Source organism: Aspergillus luchuensis, chromosome 2 (assembly GCF_016861625.1).
Source record: "Aspergillus luchuensis IFO 4308 DNA, chromosome 2, nearly complete sequence".
NCBI classification, from domain to species: domain Eukaryota; kingdom Fungi; phylum Ascomycota; class Eurotiomycetes; order Eurotiales; family Aspergillaceae; genus Aspergillus; species Aspergillus luchuensis.
Window position 1 is genome coordinate 4,058,690 of NC_054850.1, and position 18,097 is coordinate 4,076,786.

At 51.7% G+C, this 18,097-nt stretch overlaps 8 protein-coding genes across 8 annotated transcripts; 5 read left to right on the forward strand and 3 right to left on the reverse strand.

The window, feature by feature from the left end:
- Positions 1-302: 302 nt before the first annotated feature.
- RRP8 (25S rRNA (adenine645-N1)-methyltransferase) lies at positions 303-1,814 on the forward strand (the record flags this gene model as incomplete). The annotated part of the gene is made up of 1 exon (XM_041686141.1): positions 303-1,814. One exon carries the CDS (start codon positions 303-305, stop codon positions 1,812-1,814), a length of 1,512 nt encoding a protein of 503 aa, XP_041540155.1.
- A 262-nt stretch (positions 1,815-2,076) lies between these two features.
- pup2 (proteasome core particle subunit alpha 5) lies at positions 2,077-3,128 on the reverse strand (the record flags this gene model as incomplete). The annotated part of the gene is made up of 5 exons (XM_041686142.1): positions 2,077-2,356; positions 2,446-2,789; positions 2,882-2,960; positions 3,030-3,042; positions 3,104-3,128. The coding sequence occupies 5 exons, from the start codon at positions 3,126-3,128 to the stop codon at positions 2,077-2,079; spliced, it is 741 nt and encodes a 246-aa protein (XP_041540156.1).
- A 407-nt stretch (positions 3,129-3,535) lies between these two features.
- On the forward strand, positions 3,536-6,373 carry AKAW2_21331S (gamma-tubulin-complex subunit SPC97; the record flags this gene model as incomplete). The annotated part of the gene is made up of 4 exons (XM_041686143.1): positions 3,536-3,923; positions 3,993-5,977; positions 6,027-6,244; positions 6,292-6,373. The coding sequence occupies 4 exons, from the start codon at positions 3,536-3,538 to the stop codon at positions 6,371-6,373; spliced, it is 2,673 nt and encodes an 890-aa protein (XP_041540157.1).
- A 1,207-nt stretch (positions 6,374-7,580) lies between these two features.
- On the forward strand, positions 7,581-8,442 carry AKAW2_21332S (uncharacterized protein; the record flags this gene model as incomplete). The annotated part of the gene is made up of 3 exons (XM_041686144.1): positions 7,581-7,757; positions 7,881-8,094; positions 8,237-8,442. The coding sequence occupies 3 exons, from the start codon at positions 7,581-7,583 to the stop codon at positions 8,440-8,442; spliced, it is 597 nt and encodes a 198-aa protein (XP_041540158.1).
- Positions 8,443-10,150: 1,708 nt separating this feature from the next.
- AKAW2_21333A (uncharacterized protein) lies at positions 10,151-10,471 on the reverse strand (the record flags this gene model as incomplete). Its single annotated transcript, XM_041686145.1, has 1 exon — positions 10,151-10,471. The coding sequence occupies one exon, from the start codon at positions 10,469-10,471 to the stop codon at positions 10,151-10,153; it is 321 nt and encodes a 106-aa protein (XP_041540159.1).
- A 1,340-nt stretch (positions 10,472-11,811) lies between these two features.
- On the forward strand, positions 11,812-12,418 carry AKAW2_21334S (uncharacterized protein; the record flags this gene model as incomplete). Its single annotated transcript, XM_041686147.1, has 3 exons — positions 11,812-11,870; positions 11,947-12,185; positions 12,237-12,418. 3 exons carry the CDS (start codon positions 11,812-11,814, stop codon positions 12,416-12,418), a joined length of 480 nt encoding a protein of 159 aa, XP_041540160.1.
- Positions 12,419-14,521: 2,103 nt separating this feature from the next.
- Positions 14,522-15,776, forward strand: KRR1 (ribosomal RNA assembly protein krr1; the record flags this gene model as incomplete). The annotated part of the gene is made up of 3 exons (XM_041686148.1): positions 14,522-14,581; positions 14,660-14,932; positions 15,003-15,776. The coding sequence occupies 3 exons, from the start codon at positions 14,522-14,524 to the stop codon at positions 15,774-15,776; spliced, it is 1,107 nt and encodes a 368-aa protein (XP_041540161.1).
- Positions 15,777-16,225: 449 nt separating this feature from the next.
- Positions 16,226-18,058, reverse strand: AKAW2_21336A (MFS transporter; the record flags this gene model as incomplete). The annotated part of the gene is made up of 5 exons (XM_041686149.1): positions 16,226-16,549; positions 16,628-16,914; positions 16,978-17,742; positions 17,797-17,831; positions 17,883-18,058. The coding sequence occupies 5 exons, from the start codon at positions 18,056-18,058 to the stop codon at positions 16,226-16,228; spliced, it is 1,587 nt and encodes a 528-aa protein (XP_041540162.1).
- Positions 18,059-18,097: the final 39 nt, after the last annotated feature.

An 18,097-nucleotide genomic window follows, 5' to 3' on the forward strand; every position in this document is an offset into this window, starting at 1 on the left:
TTACCTCGAGTAGATTTATAGCCAGAACTGGGAGGCTGAAATCCACCTGACTATCACGACCCCCAGATCGCATTACATTCCAAAAAGGGCATGGTGTACTGTAACTACTGCTCTGACCGCCCTGATCGATACGGCAGAAAGCCGCCCGCTGCCATTCTCCGCCTTTTATTGCCAGAAATTTTTGGGATTTCTCCTCACCGTCCACGCCGATATTTCCGGTCTAGAGCCACCAGATTTTCCTCAGGGAGAGCCGATTCATTGGGAAGAGTTTTGCAGCGAAGGACTTCGTTGAGAACACAGTCATGTTCGCCGTCCCAGGCTGGTCCCTCGAGACCTCTGCTCTCAAGCAGCAGCAGGCCGAAGCGTCCCAGAAGCAATCTTCGTCCAAGAGCTCAACTGGGGCTAATAGTACCCCCATCAACAACAGGGACAAGAAGCGCAAGCGCGAAGATCATGTCACCAAGGGCAATGTGGATGAGATGTACCGTCGGCATATCGAGGGCCAGAAACCGACTCCCAAAGGCCAGAAGCAGAATGCGAACAACAATGCCGTGAAGGCTGATAAGAAGCCTAAGAAGGGTGGAGATGGTCAGGGAAAGCAGAGCGAGGCGACGAAAGAGCAACCCAAAGAAAAGCCCGAAACTACCGGGGAGGAAGGAAAGCCCGCCAACAAGAAGCAGAGGAAGAACAAGAACAAGAACAAGGATCAGCAGCAAGAAGCTTCAACTGAGACTCCAGCTGCCGAGTCCTTACCTGTCGCTCCACCGAAAACAGAGGCCATTCTTACTCCCCTCCAACAAGCTATGCGACAGAAGCTGATCTCATCCCGTTTCCGCCATCTGAACGAGACGCTATACACGACACCCTCTGCCAAAGCCTTTGAGCTTTTTAGCGCGAACCCAGAACTGTTCGACGAGTACCACGCCGGCTTCTCTCGCCAGGTCAAGGAGTCCTGGCCTTCCAATCCTGTCGATGGCTACATCAAGGCCTTCCGCGGTAGAGGGGCAGTTCGTGGCCCTCCCAAGAAAGGAAAGTTCGACAACAAGCGGAATTCCGCTCTCGCGCTCCCTCGTCGGCCCAATGGACTGTGCACCATTGCTGACCTTGGCTGCGGTGATGCCCAGCTCGCCCGCGCTCTGTTGCCCTCCGCCCAGAAGCTGAACCTCAAGCTTCTCAGCTACGATCTCCACGCCCCCGAGGGCTCTCCGATCACCAAGGCAGACATCTCCAACCTCCCATTGGCCGACGGCTCTGTCGATGTGACTGTCTTCTGTCTCAGTCTGATGGGCACCAATTGGGTCTCTTTCGTGGAGGAAGCATGGCGGGTCCTGCGCAGTGACGGCAAGGGCGAGTGCTGGGTCAGTGAAGTCAAGAGTCGCTTTGGTAAGGTGCACCGCAAGAAGGCACAAATAGGAGCGAAGAAGCCGCTCAGCAAGTCAGAGAAGAAGAAGCTTAAGAAGAAGGCTGGTGATGATGAAGGATCAGACGTGGATGACGCAGATATCTATGCTGAAGACGCTCGTCCGGCTGACAATGACGACGAGACGGATATCTCTGCTTTCGTGGAGGTGTTCCGCACGCGAGGCTTCGTTCTGAAGCCCGAGTCAGTTGACAAGTCCAACAAGATGTTTGTGAAGATGGAGTTTGTCAAGGCGGGTGGTGCTCCTACCAAGGGTAAATATGCCTCGACGACAGGCGCAGCTGCTGGTCCTGGAAAGAAGAGGTTCATTGACAGGTCGGCTCTCGCTGACAAAGGGATGACTGCCGAGGAAGAGGCCGCTGTTCTCAAGCCTTGTGTCTACAAGATCCGGTAGTAGATAGCTGTGATCGGAACTTGGGTGTTACAATTACTAGCCATCTGTATATACTATGATATCATCGGCTGCTTGTTTGGTCAATAGAAAAAAGTTAGGTTGCAATTAAAAGAAGGCCGGGGCATTTAAGCATTCAAAGTCATTAGACGAGGTCGTTGTTCTTTTCTATGGATACCAAGACAATTACCAGTCCGGACAGGACGAACTATTGCTGATATACTCGTTGGCCCATTATATCTTCATGCTCAGAGGCCCTCTTCCCTTATTGGTTGCTGCCCAGCTGCGCAACAGCCCGACCCATCTCCTCATCATCGTAAATACGGAAGCCCTTCTCCTTAGTCACACTAGCGAGCTGAACGTTCTTCGCGTCCAGCTTCTCCTCCATGACCTGCTTCAGCGTCTTGAGAACCAGAGTCTCTGCCTCACCCAGCGTCAAGGAACGATGGTATTCATTCTGCAGCTCCGCCTGCGCACCCTCGCTTCCGGACCCGATAGCCTTCGCATCGTATCGGTAGAACGTTCCGGACGGCTCCGCGTGGTATCTAAAATAAGCAGAATCAATCAGTACACACTTTCCAAGTAACCGTCTCACTGCCCCGCCGGTGAGTAAGCAGGAAAACACCCAACATACAGTTGCGGACCATCCTCATCAATACCAGCAAGCAGCAAAGCAACACCAAAAGGCCGACTCATGACGCTCTCCTCGTCGTCTCCCGTCTCTCCGAATCGCAGGGCCAGGTCACAGATGGCCTGGGTGCAGCTCTCGACTCTCAACGGCTCGGCGTAGTGGAAGGCATGGTTCTGGCATTCGACACGGGCGTGCTCGACCAGGGACCGGGCATCTGCCTGCAGACCGGACATGGCACAGCCAATGTGTTGGTCGATCTCAACGATCTTCTCGACGGAGGAGGCCTCGAGGAGGCTGGAGGTGACACGCTTCTCGACACCTAGGATGACACCTTCAGAGGTGGCGACCTAGAGCTATGTTAGAATTATTGAAGGTTATGAGTGTAGTTGATGGCTTCAAGCGGCTTCAGATGTCGTCGGGCAGGAACGGATGCACGTACACCGATCGCTGTTGAACCCAGCTTGATAGCTTCGAGAGAGTATTCGACCTGGAACAAACGCCCCTCCGGAGAGAAGGTGCTGTTATCGCATAGTTAGACACTGTATGTATTCGCATTGCTATACAGGAAAGGGGCATCAGAGTCGTACTTGATTCCACGGTCTGTCAAGGAAAGCTGTTAGTTAGATGACCGCATCAGAGGGGGAGGTCTGACGGAGCTTACCGTATTCTGAGCGGGCAATGAACATGTTGGATTATGTGGGAGATGTAATGACAATTAGTGTGATGGAGGTAAGGTAAGGAAGAATGGGGGAGAAAGACGAGATTGGGATGTAGGAGATAGAGGGAGGAGGGTAGAGTTGGCAGCAGCTCTTGGGGAAGCTCGGGCGAAGCTGTTGCGGTTGTCTACGCAAGTCCGGCGAGTGCCTGGCGGAGAGGGCGGTCGCTGCCCCAGGCCGCAGTCAGGCATCCACGGCCGACTGTTTGCTTTGCCCGGATGGAACCCAAAACTACGGCTTCGGGACGTGTAGTCCGGGTCCAATGGTTGCTAATTTCTCCCCAGGATTTGGAATTACACTCTGTTTACTTCATTCAATGGTGTTAGTGGCACAGACTGCATGATTGTTCCTCGTATCTTCCTCGACCTTGCGGGACCATGTCCGTCAATGAGCGTCGCGCCAGCTACATGAGCGCCCCGAGACCCCGCGTTGCGTCCAACCGCGTCGCCGACGCTGAGAAGCCCGGTCTGCGCAGCGCTGCTTCCCCCTTGCAATCGGAGAATATAGACCATCGCGGGAGCACCTCCAGCCAGAAAACCAGATCGTCCCGCGACCAACAACCTATCGTCGGCGACAAGCGTACCGAGCGAATGGCGATGCATACGCGAGACAAGTCCCAGGTCCGAACGAGAAACCCGGTCAAGGAGTCGTCCAGTGCAGGCAATAGAGGTGAATTCATGGAGAGATCCCGATCGAAACGAGGACCGAGTCAAGCTGAGGGGGCCAGTCCCAATTCCCGAAAGAAGGATAAGCAACCGGTGGAGAGTCAGTCTCACTTCCTTGAACTACTGGCAGGTAGAGAGATGTTTGCGCGCTAACTATATATTGCTCCAGCCCCATGGAATCCCCAGGCTTCGTTAATGCCCCATTCCACAGCACCGTTAGCTAGTCGAGTATCGTTTCCTCCTTTGGCTTCCGCTCTGCCTCAGTCGCTTCAACCAACACCGCTTCGCGAGCTCTCAGCCGATGCGCAGGAAAGGGCGATACTGGAGGATCTGCTATACGTTTTTATGGGATTTGAGGGTCAATACATTCATTACAGGTCATATGACCCGTCCCAGGAGAAGGACAGGTTGACCGGACCTGCTTTCCAGCTACCCTCGGGAATGGACCCGACCCTAAAGGAACTTACACAATCGACCCTGAAGATAGCGACTCATTACAGTGCGCTAGAATCATTTGTGGAGGTACAGAGCCGCGCAGAATACGGGGCAGTCAGCCATGCGCTATGTGCGACGATCCGGAAATTGCTCAAGGAGTACCTGGTCCTCGTTGCCCAGCTAGAGCACGAATTACTGAAGAACCCGAGCTTCACGTTACATGTTCTTCATTTACACCTAATGCCGACGAGCCAATGTTTGGCTCAGCTGTATACTCTGGGTCAGGAGCTCCTCCGACGAAACGGGCTTCTAGACCAGGACCTCGACGAATCAATCGACGACTTCGACGATGTGGACAATATCCTGGAGCAGCTCAAGGAAGGTGGAGAGCTTGTGCCTGGAGCCATGTCTAGCAAGAGGATCTGCAAAGGCGGCAATGTTTTGCGGCTCCTTACTGAGCAGCTGACGACATTCTCGGGTGACCCGACCACGAAAGCTCTTTTAGAAAGGCTGCTTCGGGATGCTAGTCGGCCGTACATGACAATGCTTAATGAATGGTTACACCATGGAGGTATAAAGGACCCACATGGCGAGTTTCTTGTCAAGGAGCAAAAGTGGATCAAGCGGGAGAAGCTCGAGGAAGATTACACAGACGAATACTGGGAGAAGCGATATACAATTCGCGAAAACGAGGTTCCACCACAACTGGAAAGCGTCAAGGACAAAGTACTTCTGGCCGGAAAGTACCTGAATGTCGTACGAGAATGCGGTGGCGTCGATGTTAGCAAAGCAGTGAAAGATGTTCCAAAAACACTCGACGACCCTCGCTTCCTAGAGAACGTCAACGCAGCCTACACATATGCCAACGCATCGCTGTTGAACCTTCTCCTCACGAAGAACTCCCTTACGACCCGCTTCCGTTCCCTCAAGCACTATTTCTTCCTAGATCGGTCCGACTTCTTCTCCTACTTTCTCGAGCTCGGCGCATCTGAACTACGCAAGCCCGCCAAGAATGTCAACGAAAGCAAGCTCCAGTCGCTTCTCGATCTGGTGTTACGACAACCCGGGAGTATTGCGGCTCAGGATCCATTCAAGGAAGATGTCAAGGTCCGAATGAACAAGGTCGGGCTCACGAAATGGCTGATGCAGGTTGTAAGCGTTTCGGGTATCGATCAGGATAACCCGGAGGCGGCAATCGAGAAATACCAGGCACCTACAAGCCAGAGTGGAGAGGATGACAAGGATATATTGGGCTTCGATGCGTTGGAGCTGGATTACTCTGTTCCTTTCCCGCTATCCCTTGTAATCAGTCGCAAAACGGTTCTCCGGTACCAGCTGATTTTCCGACACATCCTGTCACTCCGTCACATTGAAACCATGCTTGTCACATCGTGGCTAGACCAGAGCAAGGTCATTGCCTGGAGGCACAAGTCCTCTGACCGACGACTTGAGATGTGGAAAAGGCGAGCGTGGAACCTGCGGTCTAAGATGTTGGTATTTGTCCAGCAGCTCCTCTACTTTTGCACGGCGGAGGTCGTAGAGCCCAACTGGCAGAACCTCATGGACCGGGTAAATGGCACTGATGCCGACGGCTCCGAGGTGACCGTCAACGGCACTAAACAAGTCAATCGCACTGTGGACGAGCTGATGCAGGACCATGTGGACTTTCTGGATACATGCCTCAAGGAATGCATGCTGACGCAGGCTAAGCTGCTCAAGGTTTGTCAACAAGCCTACTATGATCCCATTCCTACTAATAACCGACCAGATCCACCATCGACTCATGACCTGCTGCACCATGTTCTCTTCCTGGGCCACATCCTCTCTTGCGCGCGCGCTTGCTTCAGCGGACCCTGACTTGGCGGGAAACAAAGCCGCTGGCTCAGATGGGCGAGGATATGACCCGTCGCGTATCGACAAGCTAGAGGAGACGCTGCGTCGATGCGAGGAGCATTTCAACCGCCATCTGCGGATTCTGATGGACAGGTGGGGATCCCTTCACGCTGTTGATGACGACGCTAACGATATTGCAGCTTGAACTACTACGCCGCGACTGAAAGTGTCGTTCTTCTTAAGCTGGCGCATGCCTTGAGCGCGATCAGTAAAGACGACTGAAGCGAGAACCTTACTATCTCCACTGAAAGGTTCCGAGGGTAACCTCACCACTTTCGCAGTTTGGAATAACATTCAAGCCGACAATCCTCCACAGGACGCGGCGACATCCAGCACCTAAACACAGCCGTGCCAGGCCGTCCCTTGATGAGGGACTTTTACAGGCCAACCCATAAGCCATATAGGCCGCGCTTGGAAACTGCAATCCAGAGACAGAATGGGAGTTTCTGCACACAACCTCACCTCACACCTTCACCCCCTCTATAGTTCTATGTTTTATTACCTATGTGTTAGCCACGGCAAGGCTGGAGTATCAGGAAGAAAGACGGACGGACGGACGGGACATGCTTGACGCCCGATGATGATTTGCGAATACCCACTACTGAATAATGCAATGCAATGAATGACCAGATCTTGAACGAACAGAAATACATCTAGATTTCAGCCCCGAATGGTCCATAGTCCAGTTCTATGGCTATGAGTCAGTAAGGCAACCCGGAATCGGAATCCCTCGGATGGAATCCCCGACCGTAATTGCAGTCAACTAAGCTGAAGTATCGCAACGCTTACCAAAAGAGTATTAGCTTGGCATCAATTCAAAACCATAGGAAGATAGATAGTAAGCTCGCAGCTCTCACCATGTAAGACATGTAGAATATGAGCCTGCGAACCCAATAGCGACTACTACATCGGAGAATAATAATGATAATAATAATAAGCACGGCAAATATTGATGCATCAGATCACCTGCCGGTGACATGATCTCACTAAACGGAGGAATGAATGAATATATGAACCCCTTGTATCCCTCCCCCTCCTTCTCCCTCCCCCTCACTGTACCATCATAATCATCATCGTGACATCTAATCACCATTCCATCCCACCTATACAAAACCCCCAACAAGCCTGCACCCCAACACCAACACCACCACCACCAACATCAAGAATACACAACAACCATCAAAATGCCCTCCCTCCTCACAACCCTCAAATCCACCATCCCCCTCCCCTCCCCCAATCCTGGCTCCAATCCACCAGAATCACCACCCCATCCCGCACAACAATAACACTAACCACCCTCACAACCCTCCTCCTCCCCCTCCTCTACAAAAACTACAAAACCTACCTATCCTACGGCCCCGGCGGCGCCCCATACAACCTCCTAGGCTGGTTCGGGGTGACATTCCTCCTCTACCCATTCGGACGCAACATGACCAGCACAACCATCTACGAGAAGAAGATCGCGAATGGCGAGACGCAGTCATACCTCTCCGAAGACACGGTAGATCTGCTAAATGCTTTGAAGAGGGAGAAGAGACCCGCTGTCGGACCGCATTATGTGCCGCAGCGCCAGGTGGAGGAGTTTGCGGGGGAGGAGGTGAAGATGGTATGCACACTCACTTTTTTTATTAGTTATCCTAAGTCTCTTAGATGAGGTGGTGGTGGTGGTGGTTGATATGTGAGAACTTGGGAAAGCTGATAGTATGGATTTTATGTGTGTGAGTAATAGTACCTCGACTCGCAATTCTACGCCCTCGCAGAGCAAAACCCGCAGTTAGTGAAGATCGCCGATTCGCGATTGGAGCTGCATGCAGGTGCGATATTCCTCGCGACGGAGGAGTTGATTAATAGGAATGAGACGACGAGGAAATTGAATGGCGAGTGTGTGCATGTCCATCGCTTGAAGGATTATTCGTTGCATATGGTTTTGGCCCCTGCTGATTGTGAGTTCTTCCTTTCCCCCCCCCCTTTTTTTTTTCTGGGTTTGGCAGTGTTCGGCGTGTTTGTGTTTGGATGTTTGGATGGTGGGATCATGAGATGAATGAGTCTCTCTGGTTTCTGGTTACTGGTGCTGACTATCTGAAGGTAAGAAAGTTTTCGATGCTGGTTGGGGTCAGAGACATGGGTTCAGTGGTGTGGAGATTCCCAGGGCTTTGATGGGCGGGAAATTGATTCAATTGCCATCTGAGTATGTGTTGATCTATGCGCCGAGAACGAAGGAGGAGGTTACTTTGGTGCTGGGTCTTATGAAGGCCAGTCTGAGGTATTTGACTGGCGAGGAGGTGCAGTGAAGAAAGAATATTCCGTAAGAAGAGGAAGTACTCGGCAAAGGTCGGGTGTGGTTACGTATAGCATGACCCATTGTATAATACGCTAGTCGAATTTTGTACGCTAAAAAGAAAGAAAGCGCCCCTCTCTTACTCTTGTGAACTCATATATTTTTCCTGCATAATAGGGTGGTGATTATCAGGGCACCATGGATTACTAGTTCCGAGACGGACACACTGAGACGCTTATTCTAATCCTGAGAACCTTGGAGTGAATTCGCCAAAATCAACAGAACGAGAACACCTACCTTCAGCACTACATAACGCCCCTCATCTACTAGATATTCTTCACGATCCTTCAGACTTCACGTCCGTTGACAGTAGCACTACGTACTGACAACTGCCGCAAGTATAGTGGGCACTGCCCCAGGGCACTAGCGGGCCTAACCGCCCCGTAGATAGGCCCCGACGGCAGGCCTTCCCCTACCCGAAGCTGAACCATGGTTCTGGGTTTGCCGCCAACTATCTGCGTGCCCTGTGCCCATGTCCTCTTCCCATGTCAGACCCGACGGCATGGATGCTCTAATCTCAAGCCGCCTGACGGCTTGACATGCATGACCTCCCTGTCTGCATGCATGGGTTGCGCTCGGGGAATATCATGGCCACATCAGTGCACGCTCTTGGTACAAAGCTAATGGAACAGACGGGTCGGCCATTTGTCCCCATCGAAGCCACCAGCAATTCGGCTGAATGGCAAACCGCGTTTCATGTGTCACCTCTGCGGAGCCCGGCCGTTCGTCACAGGAATGCTTTCTCCTCGGGTTCGAGTGTCCTATTGTACTCGATACTGGGTCACGGTATAGGGGAGAGAAAGGAGTCAGTTCCGGACCTGATATGGGGACAGTGCTGTATCGGCCGTTTCCCAGAACAGTTGTGTCTAGAAGTCTCAGCATCCTTTTAGGTCCCGATCATCTGTCGCTCAGCGGACTCAGAGTCACTGTCCATGCGCCACGGGAAACGCCATTGGTCTGTCCTTCAGGGGCGGTCGCACGCCAAAAACTCTGCCAGCCTCGACGTGAACCGGCCATCTCAGGTTGCTGTTAGTCGCATTTACTAAGCCCTTAGATCATTGCGCGATACCAAAAGAAGCGGTGAGTGTGTGGATGCAGGGCGAGTGTCATAATAAGAAGGGGCAAGAAAATCCTGCATCGAAATTGGCCGGGCTAGTGGCAGACTTAGCACCTCCCCGACCTTTTAGATTCGCCTACCTGTGCTTTACAATCGTTCAGCAGACAACCCCACCTGTTTCGAGCATTGATGCCGTCATATATTATGTCCCTGAATGTCTTGTATGTTAGTAGAAATCCCAGGTAGTCGCCGTGATGGAGAGTCGCTTCTGCCTTAAGGTGACAGCGGGACGAAGCCAGGAATCCCGACGGCTCTGCGCCCACAAACCCCGAGAAGTCTTTGGCCTCCAATAAATGCGACAGGACTAGGTGACCCTAACTTTGAGTCTTTGACTGGCTCCTTGAGTGGAGCTCAGAATTCTTGACAGTTTCAACCCCCTCCGGCCTCGCTTTGCTTTTCCCCTCCCCTGTGCATGAATATGGTCATACAGTACGTGACCTATGAGCGGCTGAACAATGCAGTTCATTCGTAACGTCCCACCACCTCATTTGCCTGGGTGCAGCCTCGCACACTAGCAGTCAGGCTCATATCTGAACCAGGTGAATCACAAGGCTGTCATCCAAAGTTGCTTGACAAAAAAGATTCTCTGTGTGGCTATCAAGTTCTTAGTTTGTGGCTTAGGAAGTAAACTCACTAGTACTTGGCTTGGCTCATGCGACAGAGCTTCCTTTGCATCTGAGCAGGCACGATACGAGCCTAGTAACAACAACAAACTTTCTGCGCCCCGGTCATCGCGAGGAAGACAGCGCGAATCCTTCGCCTTATGGACTAGGGAAACGAGCCGATGAATGGTCAAAGCCATTGTGCCGCCGGCCTTCCAGGTTTGCAGCCGGTCGTGGCCTACAGGCTGGGCCCAAGGAGTCATCCTGGGCTACCCATATGCTTATTCTGTCGAAATTGTTGACCCCTCCGGAAGGGACTATCAGCCCCTCCTTCCCCTGGGCCATAGTAGCAACCTATCCAATGCCCGAATAAGCCTGTATTTGACCCAGCAAGGCGTACACCCAACAATCCACGAAATAGTGTAGTTAGATCATGGATTATCCTGAGTCCGGTCTTGCCTGCTCGGAAATACGTTTCAGGACCAACCTGCCAATGATATATGGTTTTTGGTCTTTCTGCCCCCAGTCAGATGCTTGGTCCTGCATAGAGCGGAAATTTCCATCATCCGTACTAAAACGTACGGACGCTGAGTCCCGCATAGTAAGTACTCCCCCAGCTCGTTCAGCGAGGCCAAGATAGTACTTCCTTGTCTGTGCCCAGTGGGACTTTTATCGCCCTCCGAATTCTGGTGCGTGCCGCATCAACCGCTTTTGGAACATCCACTGAGCACACAGCCTCCATTGCACCTTCTCCCACATCATAGAAACCCCTTTTGCACTGAATTTCTTTTGCCACACATCAACATAACCACCTCAACACATATACAGTTACCCTGGGGAACGAAATAACGATGACGTACACAGCCCGTTGCCATAACCCGTGCGTGCTGTCAGGAGAGACTAACCTTCTTCCATCAACAAGGAGCCCTGACTCGCAGACGGAGAATTTGGACGAGACGTATCGGCACACAATAAACGTTCACGGACGCGAATATCAGCAATACTCGATTGACAATGAGATATCATTTCAGCCAGTTGATCGTGTAGAAGCCAAGAACCTTGCGCGACATTAGGCCATGGCTGACTTCCCTCTTACTAGGATGAAGCGAATCGGCTCGAGCTCCAGAATAAAGTCTTCAACAAGATATTTGATAATCGGCTGATCTTCCCGCGAAACTGTGAGCCTCAAAGAGTTCTTGATTGTGGTCACGGCGCGGGGTCCTGGGCTATCCAGGTAGCAGAAGAATTTCCAGAATGCGAGGTTAGATCTGGGCAAGTAGCACTGTCATTTTTTGAATGACTAACGGCATAACTGAATGAAAGGTCATCGGTGTTGATATATCCCCTCATATGATACCAGATAACGACGATGATGATTATGATGTGGCGGAAAACTTGGAGTTTCAAGTAAGGCACTTCTTCTCTTCCGACACCTATGAGTGTGCCTCTGCAGTGCCAGAGCACACAATTCCTTTCAAATATGAAACCTAAGTCTGCCGAACTGTCCCCAACGAGATGAATCTAATCTTTGAATCGGTAGGTCGACGATCTGAACCGCCCCTTTACCTTCCCCCCTAGATATTTCGATCTCGTCAATTCGAGGATGATGGCAACAGGTATCGATGGATCCCGATGGTCGTCATACATACAAGACATCAAAAGGTCCGGTTGTAAAGAGCAGGCCCTAGGGTCACGGATGCTGTGAAGATAATGCGAGGCTGACTTCAAGGTGGAATAGAGTTCTGAAACCAGGCGGTTGGGTGCAGTTGGTCGAGATCTACTTCAACGTCCAGTCGGACAACGGTTCGCTCACGGAGAAGCACGCATTGAGACAGTGGAGTACAAAGCTTATGAGCTCAGTGGAAGACGTCAAGGATCTTCGTGTAGGCACCCGCCTGAGAGATCTCCTGCAAGCAGCAGGGCTGAAGGAAATCGAATGCACGATGATACCTGTCCCCCTTTGCGAATGGTCTAGCGGTGAGTTCTTCCAAGCCAATTTTAGTGCATATAATTCTGACAATCCAGTAGAACCGAGGATGCGAGACATAGGCAAAGCCAACCGCAAGATCACCAGACACCTGCTCACTGCAGTAGCACTCTACCCCTTGACCCAACGCCTGCACATGTCGCATGACGAGTTTCAGCAGTTGATCGACCAAGCACAAAAAGAAGCGGAAAACCCGAGCCTGAAAACATATTTCCCTTTGTAAGTGGGTCGTTCGAATGGTCCAAACTGATGCTGACGATTCAGGTACGTTGCTATCGGACGAAAACCATCATAGAGGGTCTTATGGTTGGAGTGGCGGTCATGCGAATGCAGAATTAGGGACGCAGCAGATCGGGGATGTCGTTGGGGTGCATTGATGGGAACCGGTATTGTTTGGGTATTGACTTCGAGGCTGGAGTTCGAGATAAGCTAGACAATGCCCAGCCAAAGAAGCCCCTTTCACACATTTTTCCTCCGCAATAAGCTTTCATCTGATCAGCAGATAGAGCCCCAGTATACTGTCACGCATATCCCCGAGGACTCTTCATCCCAGTGATCTTCATTCGAAGCCTGTTGAGACGCCAGGGAGTTTCCTGACGATTTTGAATCACCGTGGTCGAGTCCTGCCGGTCACCAAAGCCGCCCCAGATCTTGAACAAGCACAAGATTGCCGGAGTAATGATTCCAGTGGTACTGGTGAAAGTGATAGCGTTCACGGAGATATCTCGAGCGATGCACTAACGGATTGGGTTGGGACCCGGCTGGACTTGGCTTCTACTAAATCAAGAACAGGAGGGAGCTATAGGGAGGGGCAGGAAACCATGCTCGTTGCAACTGACTGGACAGGTGAACGGAGAGGCAAACGAAACCCGGCCATTAAGTACCATTGCTGACGACCACCGATGAGGGGAGTGATGGGCCAGCCATCCCTCAAGAAGAATCACCCCACCAAGAGGGAAGTGCCGGTGGTAAATCGGGTGGCTCAATTAGCTCATCTCGGAAGGTAAATTGCGGATATTGAACGAATCATGAATGGGGAGGGAAAGAACAGAGCTAACACCCCAGGAATGACCATGAAATGATGGAACCACAAGGTTCAGGGACACAAAGGGGTAAACTAGGGAGGAAGAAGAAAACAAGATTTACGGCGACGAGAAGAGAGGAGGAACAGCGTTTCGGGACGGAACCAGAGCCACGGGACCAGGTGTGCCTGAGTCCTGCCCACGGACTGACTCGATCAGAAACGACCGCCCCAAGATAAGCTCAGGCCCAGATGCTCTCCTCGCAGCGACCCGCGTCTGAATAACAGTCCGCGAGGACTTCTTCCAAGAGCACATGGGGCAAGACAATGGTCTACGCTGTCATTGCCAGCCCGTCCTTAATGGATCGAGCCCCGTCGCCCCATTTGGGGTGCTCCTTTGGGCCAGGACGCGATGGTAGCCTTGACCTATCCTACCAGCAGAAAGGACTCTTACTGCTGCATATTCACCGGAGCATGTACCTCGCTCTGTTACTACGAGAGACTGGCCATGGGTGCTTATTTGGCATTTCCACATCCCCCTTCGCCCATTCATCTCTCATCATTTGAGTCCGATTTAGAGCAGACTAACGCACAAGCCCCAATGATACCCAGGGGCGCTCTCAGGAGCCATTGTCAACCAGCCAGGTTCGAGGAATGTTCAATGGCCACTTCAATTGAGGGAGCGATGATAGCAAATCAATCTTATTCCGAGACCTCCAGGCAGGCCGAAGCCATTCAGCTATCCATTTTCATGGATTGAACACAGATCTTTGTTGACCCGCTTTGGCGATGGGCCCAAATGGGTCGGGATCAGAGAATAGCAGCACGTCGCTTAATTAAACGGGGACTTCTCCGTAATTCTACGAGGAAGTCGCACCAACCACCAGGATCTGATACATCAAATCACCGTATCATATCGATTGAACAACCAAAAGCGTCCCTTACCGCAGCTGGTTTACCCGTCAGACATGCTGGACCTCTCCTTGCGCGATGGATGTCTACAAGAATTAGTGAATGATCAGAAACATGCCCCATAGCCCAGACCGTATTGACGCCGTAGCCACCCGTAAGAGCCTCCATCACACAGACGCTCGATCATCATCTCAGTCGCGCTTGGGCGCTTACGGCGGGAATCTCACACAGGCCTTGATGCCTTATTCAAACCTTAATTCACAGGCACCAATGGGTTACCCAATCGGGTAAGCACCCGCGGGGACTCAGAAAAAGTTGGCCGCCATTCGATCATCAACTCCAAGTCTCTCTCCATCACCGTCGCAGATCACAAGAGCCACCCCTGGACTCATCATGCCTTCCACCTACAAGAGGGACAAGCCGTGGGACACGGATGACATTGACAAGTGGAAGGTATGCTCTACCACACAAAACCCCAAAATCGAAAGTCTCCAACCGGTCCGAAACTAACTGCAAATTTGTTGCGACCAGGTCGAACCCTTCCAACCCGATGACAATGTCGCCGGTAGTTTCGCTGAAGAATCTTCCTTCGCCACTCTGTTCCCCAAGTACCGTGAAGTCTACCTGAAGGAAGCATGGCCCGTTGTGACAAGAGCGCTCGAGAAATTCGGTATTGCCTGTACGCTGGATTTGGTCGAGGGTAGCATGACAGTCAAGACGACCCGAAAGACGTTCGATCCTGCTGCGATCCTCAAGGCCCGTGATCTGATCAAGCTGTTGTCGAGAAGTGTGCCGGTGCAACAGGTAAATAACCCTGGATAATAGTTCTAAGATTACCCAATAAATCAACCTACTAACACATCAAACTAAATAGGCTCTCAAAATCCTCGAAGACGACGTCGCCTGCGACATCATCAAGATCCGCAACCAAGTCCGCAACAAAGAGCGCTTCGTCAAGCGTCGTCAACGTATCCTCGGCCCTGGTGGTTCCACCCTGAAAGCCCTGGAGCTGCTTACAAGCACCTACATCCTGGTCCAAGGTAACACGGTCGCCGCCATGGGCCCTTACAAGGGTCTCAAGGAAGTCCGTCGCATCATCAACGACTGCATGGCCAACATTCACCCGATCTACCACATCAAGGAACTCATGATCAAGCGCGAACTGGCCAAGGACCCGACCCTGGCGAACGAATCCTGGGACCGCTTCCTGCCCAACTTCAAGAAGCGCACGCTGTCCAAGCGTCGCGTGCCGTTCAAGGTCACCGACAAGACGAAGAAGGTGTACACTCCTTTCCCTCCGGCACCGGAGAAGAGCAAGGTGGATCTCCAGATCGAGTCGGGCGAGTACTTCCTGTCCAAGGAGGCGAAGGATCGGCAGCAGAAGGAGGAGGTCATGGAGAGACAGCGGTTGAAGCGCGAGGAGAAGATGAAGGAGCGCGAGAAGGCGTTCGTGCCGCCCGAGGAGCTGGACGCTGCGGAGGAGAAGAAGAAGGAGAAGAAGGAAAAGAAGGAGAAGAAAGAGAAGAAGAAGCGGAAGCGCGACTCCGAGGCCGCGGATGTAGATGGCGACGACGGTGCCGAGAAGAAGGAAAAGAAGAAGAAGAAGAAGTCCAAGTCGAAAGAGGATGCGTCGGATGGCGAGGCGTGATGCTGCTGCTGCTGCTGCTGCTGCTGCAGTTGCTGCCTCCCCCTTTTGACCTGATATCCTCTGTCGGTCTCTGTTTTCTTTCCTTTGCTTCGGTTATCACCCTTCGTATACTACGTTCGATATATAAGGCGCTTAGGCATAGCATGGGCTGGAGTTTTCTTTCACTTTCTTCTTCTCACTTATGCCCCTTGCTGTTATTGTTGGGAGGGGGGAACAAAAAAAGCCTGTATTGAGTGGGATTGGTCATGTATAACTTTACTGAGTTGGGAGCTACTATTAGTCTTCTCAACTGGCTTTATCTGATATGGTACGAGAATTAAATAGTTTATGATTTTGTTTTATACTACCCAACCCACACCACTCGTACAATTCCCATTCATAAACTACCCCCATCAGCCTAACCAAACAACTTCTACTAAGTGCCAAATACAAAGCCCCAACAGAAAAACCTACTCCTCCACCTCCTCCCTCCCCTTCAAAAACACCCTCTGTTCCTCCCTACTCACGCCCAAATCCAAAAACACAGCCAAGAACCCAAAACTAAGCACACTCAACGCAAAAAGGAAGTAAAACGGCATGGAGCTATTCCCCGACGGTGAAGCATCAATGATAGCGCTTGAAACGAGCGGGCCAATAAACGACGACGTCTTGCCTACGATACTGAATAGACTGAAGAAGAGGAATTCGTGGCCGCGAGGCGTCACTTCTGAGATCATTATCTGGGAGTAGCTGTACCAGGGGCAGACGAAGAGGCCGTAGTAAGCTTGGTAGAGCTGCATAGTTGCCAAAGGGGTTAGTTCAGTTGTTGGAGAGGTATGTATGTTGTCGTAGTATATAAGGGATGGACTCACCCAAACTTCCCAGAGATGGTGGAAGCCGAACTTCTGGGTCCAGATGCCTATCATGCCCCAGCCGTCGAGGAGGATGATGGCGATAGCGATCAGGTTGAACATGGTTTTGGTGCTGAGGTTGAGGCGTTTTTGGGCGTACCAGAAGGCGTAAATGCCGATGGCTTGGGCTGCGATGCCGACTAGGAGGAGATAGGTTAATTGGAGTGTGTTGTAGGAGACGATGCTGTTTTGCAGGGTGGATATGACGGTCACTGTTGTGTTGAGGGAATCGCCGAGGAGGAAGTAGCCTGTAGTATGTATGCCGTCAATGGTCTGAGTGTGATCTACAGGATTGAAGGTATCAACTATACCAATAAGATATATAACGCTCTGTTTCAACTTCCAGACCTGTCTCGCCGCATGTACGAGCTGCTTCAACCCGGCAATAACAATATTGCTTCCCTGGGGATCCTGTCCTGGGCGTCTCTTCTCCAGAACGAACCACGGTAACGAGACGAGCAGCCAAACGCCACTAGCAAAGGCAATGAGGACGCTTAATCCCCAGTTATTGTTGCTCTCGCTAGCATCGACGTTCAATGCGAACATAATCCCCACAATGACAGCTAGCACGAACAGCTCTCCTACCGATTGCACATAGAAAGCAATATTGGCAAGCTGACTGCGCTTCATCGTGTCAACATGGTCGTATTCATCTCTGGAGATACTTCCCGCGACGTATTGCTCTGCGACATCTTTCATCTCCTTCGTGTTCCGGGCGAGACCCGGAAACGCTGCCGTCCAGAACGTCAGCGTGGTCTGGTAGGCGATCAGCCCGACGATGTAGAGTCCGACTCCGACGTGCCATTTGTCGGCTTCGTGTACACCCAGCCAAGCGAAGCCGATGGCGTATGCGACCACCGATAACACGATCAGGATGTTGGGTCTCCAGTTGCCAAAGTCTGCGAAACTGCCGATTATGAAAAAGAGAACAACTTGGATGGCGAAGGAGATGCCGTTGCTTAGCAGGACGATGCTGTCTATGGATCGCTCTCTTCCGGCGAAGTATAGGGTGCCTTGATCGCCTGCAGCCTGGGAGAGGAGGTTCTGGCAGGCAGTGGGTGCAAAGTCGATTTTTGCTGTTAGCTTTCTCTCTGGGAAATCTGGCCACGCATTGGAGGATCATGGCTTACTGAATAGAGAGAGGCCATTGTTGCCTATGTAGTAACTGATAGCTGTTGTTTAGTACCAAGTACATGGAATATTGTCTATAACGCACGCATAATAAGCCCAGATCTCCCATCTGGTGGTGCGATATTTGTCCTCAACCTGGTCGGGCGCAACTCGTCTCTCGACATCTTTGTCCTGGTCCAGTTCATGCACCACGTTCAATTCTTTGGGGTTGTGTTCATCTTGAAGAGGCGGATGGTTGGAGGAAGGGTTGAGAGAACTCATTGTCAGGATTGTTTGACAAACTCACACTCTCACTCTGGC